This window comes from Euprymna scolopes, chromosome 19 (genome assembly GCF_053919585.1).
Source record: "Euprymna scolopes isolate OS-2025 chromosome 19, ASM5391958v1, whole genome shotgun sequence".
NCBI lineage: Eukaryota > Metazoa > Mollusca > Cephalopoda > Sepiida > Sepiolidae > Euprymna > Euprymna scolopes.
In genome coordinates this window covers 31,938,640-31,951,193 of record NC_136500.1, presented here as the reverse complement: position 1 = coordinate 31,951,193, position 12,554 = coordinate 31,938,640, and the positions used below count along the sequence as shown (strand labels likewise).

General features: G+C 34.5%; 1 protein-coding gene across 2 annotated transcripts in view; it reads left to right on the top strand.

The window, feature by feature from the left end:
• Window positions 1–1,634, top strand: part of LOC145303498 (uncharacterized) — a 29,708-nt gene extending 28,074 nt beyond the window's left edge. Inside the window, exon 3 of one of the 2 annotated variants that reach the window (XM_080144929.1) lies at window positions 252–1,634. In XM_080144929.1, coding sequence (XP_080001055.1) covers window positions 252–1,487 — 1,236 coding nt within the window. In that variant the 3' untranslated portion in view covers window positions 1,488–1,634. The remainder of the gene's footprint in view (window positions 1–251) is intronic. The other variant, XM_080144928.1, reaches the window with a different exon arrangement.
• Window positions 1,635–12,554: the final 10,920 nt, after the last annotated feature.

Below are 12,554 nucleotides of genomic sequence, written 5' to 3'. Positions count from 1 at the left end.
AACTTTGTTTCAGTGCTTATTTAATATTTCTGGTGCTTGTTTTTAAGAGTATTTTCAAGTTTTACGATATCTTCTTTTTAATTATTATTAAATTGTTAGGTGAAAGTACAGAATAGTTACAAAACAACCTCTTCCCCACATTAAGAATGACTTTCTGAATAATAACGTTATTTTAGCACGGTACAATAAATATCATATTTTTTAACAATCCAGAAAAATATATATTTTTTTTTCCACCTGTTTTATTTCAGATTCACAAAGTTGTCCTTTCTGCCGTTTGCCCAACACTGATTTCCAAGTTTGGTGTAGATGCTTTATCACAGGATTATATACAGATAAATTTCCCCGAGGAAGTCAGCATACAAGCCTTGAATGCATTTGCTGAGTACATGTATAATGGAGTTTTGGATTTGAATTGCAACATTTTGAAGCAGTTGAAGATAATTGCCAACAAGTTAAACATGAAGGAATTTGAAGAATTATGTAATAGTCGTCTTCTCAAGCAATCTGCCAATGTTGCTAAGCAACCCTTGATTCAAACTGTCCAGTCAATTCCTGTGATTCCATTACTTAATGCTGTTCAATCTCCAGTCTCCATGGACTCCACTCCTTCTGTCACAACTCCGGTTGTTGATACGAATCAAGAAAGCATACAACATGAACTGGGGAGAGTAAAGATGGAAACGGATGGCATGTTTGGTCAAGAATTCAAAGTAGCATCTCTGGCTTCAAATACGTCTGGAAATTCTGCAGATGTTGTTAGTTGTGCCAATATAAAAACTGAACCAGTTGAACCAAAGGACAGTAAATATGACCATTTAAACAGCAGCAGTCATCAAGTTTCCACAACAACCACCTCCCCATCTTCGTCAGCATCTACATCAGTATCATCTCTTGTGTCAGACGAATCACCTGTCTCGTGCATTGGTGAGCCAGTTTGTTCCCAATCCAGTCTTACGAATGAAGATTCTTCAAAGCAATTAAATAGACAGTCTATACCAACACCTCTTCAACTCCCGCCAACATCGACTAATAATCAAGACCTGTATTCTGGGGCATCTTCTACAGCATCAGCAAACAACCAGGGGTTCACAAATGTTGGAACAGACATCCCTCACTCCCAACCCACTGCTATGAAGGGATACTCTTCTAAACCATTAAATAAACAGTCTATGCCAACACCATCTATTCAACATTCATCAACATCAAATAATAACGAAGGAAATCATTCTGGGGGGCATTTTGCAACATCTGGAGACAACCAGAGCCTTACATGTTCCACAAATGTTGGAGCTGATGCTCCTCACTCTCAATCAAACAAATCATTAAATAGGCAGTCTGTATCAACCACTTCTGTTGAACCCCCATCGACATCGAGAGAAAATGCAGGAGTTTATCCTGTGGCACTCTTTAAGCATGGTGGAGACTGTGTATCAATGTTAACACCAAATTCAAAATCTATTGTGTACAAACCAGAATTGATTTGATTTTTAAAGAATTTATTTTTAAAAAAACTGAGATAAAATCTCTCTCTCTCTCTCTCTATCTATCTATATATATATATATATATATAGCAGTATTCAAATTTGGTGCTTATTTAGAATTTCACTTATTAAAAAAAAAAAAAAATATAGAAAAATCTTTATGATGTACACGCTCATCACGGAACTGACGTATTCTAAAGATCATGTAAATTGATGAAATACTTTTTTTTTTAACTAAGACGTAATCTTTTTATCAACCATAAGTAAGGTGACAACTCAATTTGAATTATTGAAATCAAAGTCAGCTTAAAAATAGTAAATTTGGAGGGTTTTTTTTTTTTTAGTTAAAAAAAAATACTTGATCAAATTACATGATTTTTCGAGTATGACGTCTTTGTTCTGTAATTAATACATACATCATGAATATTTTTCTGTTTTTAAGTGTAATTCTGAATAAGCACCTGGATTTTTTTTTCTTTTGTATATTTTCCCTAGAACATCCACATCACGTGAATCAAAACGTGTGAAACTCAAATTAAACTGGCATTTTCTTCTGAAAATGCTCAATTGTGTTAATAAGAAAAGAGATTAGAATAAACGTGCATTAAAAATTACAAGTATGTTATATTTATTGCAAACTGTATAAACTTTAGAAAATGTGTTTATGTTTTGCATATAATTTTCCTTTATCTCTTATGATGCATTGCATTGAAAATTATTAGACAAAAAGATTTGATTAATTTATTTTAAATGTATAAAAAATTCGGTAAATGTTTACTTTAACTACAACAGAACACCGACCAATAAAATTTGTTTTTTTATAAGTTTTCGGGGTCACTGAAAACGAATCTGATATTCAAACCCGTTGCAAATTTAACATTTGCATGGTATTAACCCTAGAACCCTTGCACTATTTTGTGCCAATTCACCGCCATCGTTTATGCTATTCTTACATGATGCGTCCGCGCATGGATGCGCGTAGTAAGGTGACTTGTCACATCGCGGAAGAATTTTTAAGCAAACATTTAAAATAACAAGAATGTTTTCAAAAACAAAATGTGGTTCATTTTTCTATGTTACGTAGTTTTTGATGCTTTTTTAATTGATCAAAAACAAATTAAGTTTTCATGAGCGATTTACAAAACATTTTTATTTTTCGGTTTTTTATTTTATTTTTTTTATTTTTTTGCAGGGGGTGTATTCAATTAAAGAACTTGTACAACATTTAAGAGGTGCTTGTGCAGTTTAATTTACCGTTTTTCCGCCCCCCCCCCTCCCCACTGTTTTACCGTAAGTAACGCGCCGACATATACCGAGCAGAAGAACTATTTAATTTTTCACAAAAATTCTGTTTACATTGGAGGGTAGGGCGGTGAGGGGCAGGGGTAAGGGGGGGGTGGATACCTGTAGAATAGCCAGATGTGAGGATACCCCTCTTGTTGCTGATGGACCTGTAGATCTCATCAGGTTATCCATTTAAGAGAAAGAAAACTGATGTTAAACCTGTGCTACTGACCTCGTACATCATGGCACTAAACAAACAGGGGAGGGAGGCCTCCTTAGTCCTGATCAACAACCTTCCTAGAGCTGATGAAACAAGTTATCAGTTTTCAAACCTAAACTACCTACAGAGTAGGTAGACTCTGCCTATTGCCCAGCTTTCATACTCCTTTGTCTATTAGGTAGGCACAGAAGCCTGATCATAGAGACACTAAGTGCTTGGCCTTGTTTCCTGACTAGGACAGTGGGTGCCATCCCCCACTTCTGTCATTCTCTTACCTTAAAACTGGGCATCTTGGGGGTGCTTAATTGCCACATATGTTCATGCGATTAGCCTGGACCACTCTTCTCTGACAGATTTGAGGGTACTAGTTTGAGAGTTTGTCTGGCGACTGTATTCCAACTGAAATCACAGAAGCCCTAACTTTTAGGGAACACTCAGAGTGGCTGTCCTATCACCAGTTGTACAATATTGAAATGGTTGTAGTAGTGATGGAACAATTTCCATATTTTTCACAATTTTGATACCATTACTGATTCCGTACTAAATTTCCGATTCCAATACTATTATTGATTCTGATTCTTTATATCAGGTTGACAAGAAAGTTCTTGCAATTTTTAACTTGTAAATTCAGATGAACATATCTTGGCTAAAACAAAATTTTATTGATTAAAATAAGCACCATCAGAATCAACACACTTTTGCCAATACGAAACAAGTGTATTTATGCGAGTAACGTAAAAATCTTGCATTCTGGTGGTGATGAAGGCGTTTTTGATATTGCTTAGGGTTTTTAAGCATTTGTCATGCAGAAAGTTGTTGAAATGTTTGAAAAAGTGGTAGTCAGTAGGTAAGAGGCCTGGAGAGTATGGCGGACTTGTATTCTTCAAAAGATCCAGACATGTCTTCATTTTCACTCATTATCTTTGTAAGCTGGAGAACGTGTTCCTCTCAAAGTCTTGATTTTCGCCAAAAGAGACAAAAAAAAAAAATAAATAAATAACAAATTTTTTTCTAAATGCTTGAATTTTTTGCCACATATCCTAAATAGATTTATTTCTACCTTGTAATTAAATGTTTAACTCATTTTGTTTAGCCGTCACACAAAAAACGCAACATCTCTGGAAAAGTTACAATCTGCTAAATCAGTTTGTTGTTTACTTTGAAAAAGTTAATTATTTGATTTCTTAAAGATACAATTTTGGCCAATACTTTCCCTTGTGACAAACAGCATACTTTTGGAAGTGTAAGGCAAATCTACACTAATTGTTTCATCATCCATCATCAGCATTCTTCTAAATTGTCGATGCTTCATAGCATTTGCTTGAATATAGTTTATGATGCTTATAACCTTTACAATGCTTATAAACTTTTGCAGTGTCGTTTAAAATGGCAGATTTTGCACAAAGGTTTTGCTGATATAAGATACAACACAAAAAAAAAAATCAGTTCACTTGGATCTTTGGTTTATTTAAGATGTGAAATAAATCCTTCATTCTTAGCCATCATAGCTGGAGCACCATCTGTGCACACACTTATCAAATTAGTAATATTAAGTCCTACATTGTGACGTTTCTCTATAAAGTCGTTATAAATATCAATTCTTTGCGTCTTAGGGATGGCCAAAGCAAGCATCATGAGTTATAGCACGAATAAAATACAATACTTGTGCTGAATCAATGCAATTTGTCGATACATCCAAAGCTACTGAATAAAATATGTTTTCTTTTTGGATTATGTTTTTCAGCTGCTCTTTTACATCACATGCCAATTCAGGTTGTCGATCTGTATTAGTCCTCCTTGAAAGAAGCACTTCATTATACTTGTTTACTTCATCTGGTTCTATACTTTTTACCACTTTTAAAATACATTCCTTTATGAGTTCTGCATCACTGAATGACTTACTTTTTGTCCCCAGCAAATAAGCAGCTTTATAGCTAGCTTCTATCGTCCCATTCCTTTGATGCAACACAGAATGGAAAATGTCTTTGCTTTTGTTTTTATCTTTCAGTTTCTGCAGTTCAATAAGTATTTGTTGAGATTAGATTTGAAGACGACCATGTTGTGGTGTGCAGGGAAGCAGTCCTGTAGTAAAGAGTTTCACAAATTGGAAGATTTGGGAATTCCGTTTAGTGTTAGGTACACAGAAAAAAAAGGTCTGTTTTTGTTTTTTTTTGTTTGCAGTTGTGGTAGAAGATGTGTTCTTGCTGTAAATTTTTACGAAGTGGAACCAGAGATTAAAACTTAGTCGAGAACCATCCATGAAATAAAGATAGAATAGAGAAAGACTAGCAATGTATGTTCTGTGAGAAAAACCTGCAGAGAACAGGATAGATCATCCCCCATTAGATTGAGAGGTCAATTTTGTATTCTAAGCAAAAAAGAGTGGCACCCCCACCCTACCAAGATGTGGCATCACTACTGCAACTGAGGAAATATCTGACTCTTGTATAGGTAGAGGATTGCATCAAGAGTTATGTACTTTTTGTATCAGTAGAATGATCAAACCATTTTTCCAGTGACCTTACAACAAATTGGATGTTAGTCTTCCAATTTAGATCTGGAGAGAAAGCCAGCTCTAGGAGCTTATCAAAGCAAGGCGCTAAGTCAAGGAGAGAGAGAGAGAGAGAAAGATTTGTTTCAAATGGGGCAAGAGAAGGATCTCAGTAACAAGTCAGTTTTTCCCCATTGCAGAATATGCTCCAGATCAGAAAGAGAATCAGCAAATCTTGATTACCAATGGTCTTAGAAGTGCTGCCATAAACAGTCGTCTTCTTTTTGTAATATAGCAATATACAGGGTGGAACAATAAATTTGTCACCCTAAAAAAAATAACCTTACAGCTTTATTTTAAAACTTTTATTGAAAAAATCAATTCAGGTAAATTGATTATGTAGGAGAACTGACATCTATTCAATGTAGCCACCTTCAGCCTCAATCACCACCTCGATACGATTCCGGAATTGGGAGTATGCGTTTTTCACAAGTGCCAGCAGATAGCGGTGATCAGGCTCGCTTTGGTATTGTGGGAGGTCATGTTGGTGATGTTCTTGATGTATGACCAAATGAAATAGTCCAGCGGGTTTAGGTCGGGGAAGGATGCACAGGCCAGTGAAATGATTAAATCGCTGAATATAATAAATTATTAAATAAATAAATTTGTTTATTTCTGCATTATTTTATTAAGTTTATAGCAAGTTTTTCATTGTTTACAAACAAATGCTTTTATTGCACTGTGCTAATCTTATATCAAGTCTCGTCATTACAGCAGTACCCAATACCTGAGATTTGCTGTATTTATTTAGGTGTCTCATTTGCATATGATGCTACACCTCCCTGAACCTGCAAGGTTTGATGTCCTGATTTGACCTCTCACTTCTTCTGATTAATGTGAAAAGTCTGTTCTGTTCTCACGTTTGCTCATCTTCATCCTTTTTAATGGAAATCTTTATCTATCTTCATCCTCTACATGTTTTCTTGCTTTCCTTCATGTTTTGTTTCAGTTTCATGTTCCTCTTCGTTTTAACCTAATGCATCTACATCCGGAATGGCATTTCTATTAGCATACATGATGTTACTCTGGATAGGAGCAACTAGGCTCATGTAAAAGAATTTAAAAAACTACCTGGCAAATATACCCGATGAACCAAGTGCAAGTGAGATTCAAACAATTGCCCTTAATAGGGACAGTCAGAATCTTAAAAAGATCTCTCAGTTGTAATATCTGAGTTAGCAGGTAAATGTTTTGGCACCTGGTAGGATGCCCCATCTCCCCAACTTGAACAAACTGATAAGAAAATTAAAAAGAAAAGAAAAGGAAAAAAAAGAACTTTTTCTTTGGATTGAATAAGAATTCTGGGAACTTTTACTCTGATTTTAAAAAACTTTTTGCCTGACAAAAAATTCTGTGCTCTCTTCATATTCTAAATTATAGTGAATGCTTCCTTTTCTATGTTAGAATAATTTCATTCTGCTAATAAGAGGTTTCGGTACAGGTGCATGATTGGATGTCCTTCTGTAGACACGACACCTTCTATTGCACGTTCGCTTACATCTGATGTTAAAGTAATCTCTTCTTTTTATGTTGAAAATTTTTATTACTGGTTTCCTTGTGAAAAATTTTTTAAATTCTTTAAAAACCTTATTCTATTTCTGCATACATGTAAATCCAATGTTCTTTGTTTTTTTTTGTTTTTTGTTTGTTTTTTTTTTTTTTCATGCATTTCAGCAAATGCTTCAATTAGTTCACTATATCTAGAAAGATATTTGCAGTAGAAATTAATTAACTCCAGGAAGGCTTCTAATTCTTTATTCTTTGTTAATTTTCACAATTTTGTTGGTTAGCTTTCCATTAAGAACACTTTCCTTCTTTAGATATTTGATATCCCAGATAAGATATTTTATACAGTCTAATATTTTATTATTCCTGTTTGTTTTAATCTTCATAAGACTTGTTCTGGTTTAGTCCTTAATTCATTTCTGGTACTTGCTCCTACAGACATATGTCATCTTGATATATTATTGTGTTGTCCACATTTCCTCATAAGATTTTCTCAATGGCTCTTTGAAACATATAGCTTTCAATTTTAATACTGAACAGCACACAAGGCCATCTCAATAATCGCTTAAGTATGTTCAGTGTTATAATTTCTTTAAATTCGTTGTCTATTTTGATTTGAGTGTAGGCCTACTTTAAATCAATTTTCACAAAGTGTTTTATTCATGAGTGGCAGTTTTGAAATAAAATCCAAACATATTTGGTGATTGACACCAATTTTGTAATTACCACATATTCTAATATCCTATCGAGCTTTTAATGGTAATTATCAAGTTAACAAGAAAGTTCTTGCAGTTTTTAACTTTTAAATTCAGATGAACATATCTCGGCTCAAACAAAAATTTATTGATCGAAATAAGCACCATCAGAATCAATACACTTTTGTCAATGCAAAACAAATGTATTTATGATAGTAACGTAACAATCTTGCATTCTTGTGGCAACGAAGTCGCTGAAAGCATCTTTGATATTGCTTAGGTTTTTTAAGCATATCTCATGCAGAAAGTTGTCGAGATGCTTGAAAAAGTAGTAGCCAGTAGGTGAGAGGTTTGGAGAGTATGGCAGATGAGACAGAGCTTCATAGCTCAATGTTTTCAACTTCTGCCAGGTCGTTTTAGCAACATATGGTAGGTAATGGAGGAGAATTGGGCCTTTTTTGTTGACTAATGCTGGGTGTTGTTGTCGAAGTTTCTGATGCATTTCATCCATTTGTTGACAATACTTTTCTGTCGTAATAGTTTTACCTGCATTCAAAAAACTGTAATGGATGAGACCAGTTGCAGACTACCAAACAGTCAGCATGACTTTCTTTTGGAGCAACTCAGGCTTCGGGAAGTGTCGTGGAGCTTTGTTGGTGTTTAACAGCGCAGGTTGTCATAAAGAACCCATTTTTCATCGCAAGTCATAACTCAGTCAAGAAATGGGTCATTTCTATTGCATAAAAGAAGGGAAGATGACACTTCATAACAGCGTTTATTTTAGTTGTTGTTCAATTTGAGTTTTTTTTTTTTATCTTTCCAATATCTCTCAAATGATTGGAAATTGTTATATACATTACGTCTAATTCAGAAGCAAGTTTTCGAATAGTTGTGTGTAGACTGACTTCGACTAAGGTTCTTAATTGATTGTTGTCAACATCTGATGGCCGACCACTATGCTCATTATCTTCAAGACTCGTCACCACCATGAAATTTCTTAAATCAACATTGTGTTGTGCGTTCAGTAATAGTTCCTGAGCCAAATGCTTCGTTGATATCATGAGCTGTTTCAGCAGTTTTTCTGCCTAGCTTGAATTGAAAATATATATGGCACAATCACATTGACACACTGGTTCTTGCCAGATCACCAAAGTTGAGCAATGATCAGCTAGATCATTACCAGATGGGTGACCATTTGGGAAGGCTATGCACTGTATGTACTGTGCCGTCGAAGAAATTTCTATGTTGGCATCTAGGAGCACGTTTAACCCACTGAGGGAGATGCACCTCTGAATGGAAAGCAACGGGAAACTACCGTCTTTACTTGTCTTCTCGAGATAACCAAGGAAAACAAATGACTATGATTGAAGCATTTTATGACTGTAAAAAAGTATCAAAAATAGGCTCTGGATGATGAATGATTCCCTTAATGTACGACCTTACAGGTAAATGTCACATAGTCTACTACACAATTCAGGTCATTACCTTTCCAACGAGTCTTCATTTGTTAAATTCTGATTAATAGTCGCTGAGATTTTGAACTTATAAAATTGCCAATAAATGTGATATTTATATATATTAGTGGCCTCGCAAGGCCACATGGGAGTAAACCAATCAAAATTCATCCCTAAGCAGCTAAACTAAAATTGGCTTGCCAAGACACTATATATATACAAATGTAGGCAAATTTGGGCATATTTTATTAGTTGGAAAATATAGGGTTTTTTTTACCAATTGTCATAAAATTTTTAGCATAGAATAGGATTATAATTTTCAAAACGCCAGCAAATTTTCATGTAATTTCTTCTGATAGAACCAAAGATATCAGCATTTTAATAGTCAATTTGGCTACCAGTATAAATATATCCATATATATATATATATAAATATATATATATATATATATATATATATATATATATATATATACATATATATATATATACATATATATATATGGAGAAAACAACCTTAACTATTTCGTGCCAGGCACTCTCTCCTGATCATTAAAACACACTGATTTTTTAAGAAAATCATATAGATTACTACTAAATTCTTTTTGTCACTGCATCATAGCACAGAAAAAAATAAATAAATAAAGGTATGAATAAGGTATTCCAATTATAGTACTCAAAAAACTTCAACCTGAACTAGCGCCCATACTTACAAAACTGTTTAAACGTTGTCTAAAGGAGAATAGTTTCCCGTCTCCCTGGAAAATTTCATCAGTATGCCCTGTATTTAAGAATTCAGGTGATCACTCATCCCCCTCTCAGTACAGGCTGATAAGTCTCCTGTGCGTCATGAGTAAGTTGCTGGAATCTGTGTTAAATACAGAAGTAATCAACCATCTCAACAAAAATAACCTTCTTAGTGACACTCAATATGGTTTCCGTTCTGCTAGATCTACAGCAGATGTGCTTACAGTTATATCTCATAGGATTAGCAAATCTCTCGACGGAAGCAACCTTTCTAGGGCAATTGCTCTTGACATATCAAAGGCCTTTGATAGAGTATGGCATAAAGGTTTACTTCATAAGATCTCTAGCTATGGTATAGCTGGAAATGTCTTCTCAATTATTAAATCATTTCTTTCTGATAGGTTCATAAGAGTAGTAGTTGAGGGGCAAAAATCAGAAGCTCACAGTATTAATGCCGGTGTCCCTCAGGGGTCCATCCTGGGCCCAACTCTTTTGCTGATCTACATTAATGATCTTCCAAATCACATCCTTACATCATTTGTAGACATTTATGCTGACGACACTACCATTTATGGTAGCACATCTAAGACAGTAAACGACCAAGTTCTCTCCGATTCTCTCTCCTCTGATCTTGAGCACATAGTACAATGGGGAAAGGAGTAGCTGGTTAATTTTAATGCATCTAAAACCAAGCTTCTCTCTTTACATCATCAACATTCTGATCCACATCTGGCATCAATTGAAATGAATGGCTCTCGTCTTCAGGAGGCCTCAAGTTTTGACAAGCTTCTGGGCTTGCCCATTACTCCTGATCTTAAATGGAACACGTACATCAAATCTGTTGCCAAGGCCGCTGGAAAAATGGTGGGATCTTTCTATCGATCCGGTAGATATCTCACTGCTGATGAAATTCTCTATCTATATAAGAGCCAGGTACGTCCAAGGATGGAATACTGTTGCCACATCTGGGCAGGAGCTGCTAGAAAGGACTTGTCCTGCCTTGATAGAGTTCAAAATAGACTTCGTAGCCTCGTAGGAGATGTCCTTTTCTCTTCCCTGCAGCCTCTATCTCACAGAAGAGATGTTGCGAGTTTGTCTCTGATGTATTGTTATTTTCATGGAAAGTGTTCGACTGAGCTTCAGTCTATGATCCCCCCTCGCCTAACTTTCACAAGAAACACTCGTCTAGCTTAAAACACTATCAATAATTCCCCCCACTCTTTATCTGTGCCTAAACCTAAACGTAGATTCCATGAACAAAGCTTCTTTCTTAGAACTGCACGCCTGTGGAATTGTCTTCCGTTTTCCTGCTTTCCGGCTGACTACAATATGGTTGTGTTCAAGTCTAACGTAAATAAGTTCTTGATGAGCCGTTCCATATAAGTTATCAAATTTACCGAATTTTCATTACTAATGATTACTATATTGTCCAATTTCTACTGTACACTCTTTAACCCTTATCCTTGAGTGGCCTCTTGGTCTTGATAATGTGGTGATGCCTACGTAAAAAAAAAGACATATAATGCTAAAATATTGATTTCAAACAAATAAATGTTTGTGTATTTTACAAAATCTTTGTATTGAATTCTGTCTTATAAATGTATATGTATTTAATTTTCAAATTTAAACAACACTTCCATCACAGAGAAAACAATTTTAATTACTTTACACCATTGCACAATATTACTGTTGAAGAAATATGTATATGTATTAGTGATGGGACGATTTTTTTCCAGATTCCAATAGAATTACCAATTCTGTTCTAAATTCCTGAGTGTTGATTCTGATTTTTAAAAAATTTCTTAATAATTTTATTTCTTAAGAAGGGACATGTGTTTTGTAATTCAAAGTCTACTTAATGCGTTAAGGTATTCACAGTTAATAACTCTTTCCTATCAGATATTCAATAATTTTTCCCTATCTTTAAATCTAATTATCTTAAGTCTCTCATTCAGGCACAAAAACACAGCAAGTTAAATGATCCACAGATTTTAGCCTCCTTAATTATCTCCCATTTTATTATTGGTGTCTTTTTATCCTTGATTAATTTCTAGTAATGCAGCAATAGTGAGATGTCCTTATATTTTCATTTACATTTCATCATCGTTAATGTCATTTCAAAATTACATAAAAGATTGAAAAGAATCAATAACAACAACAACAACAATAATAATAATGAAATATTGACATTTTTGCTCAATTGTTGACATTTATTTGATGTGTTTCTACCAGCGTTTTTTTAATTTTCAATTTTCAGCGGTTATCGTGGATCCTTGTGAAGGGCTTATGGACAACCATTTTTTATTCGAACTCAACAGAGTGGGTATTAAGTTATTTTTTTAACTAAAAATATGCTTTAAAATAAGTTTAAACACAAACAAACTTATTCAGGTAGGTAGAAGAGTCTTCCATGGGTAACATTTATTTGTTGGATATTTGTTTTTCATCTCTTTTTTTGCCCGAATCTCATTCTTCTTTGGGGGATACTCTAAATTTAAATGTAGATATAATTTCCTTTTTAATTCAGAAAATGATTTTGATAAGCTCATAGAGCAATTCTTATCTATATTTTTCACTTGTGTCAAAAGCAAGAAGTAGCGTAAATATTAATTA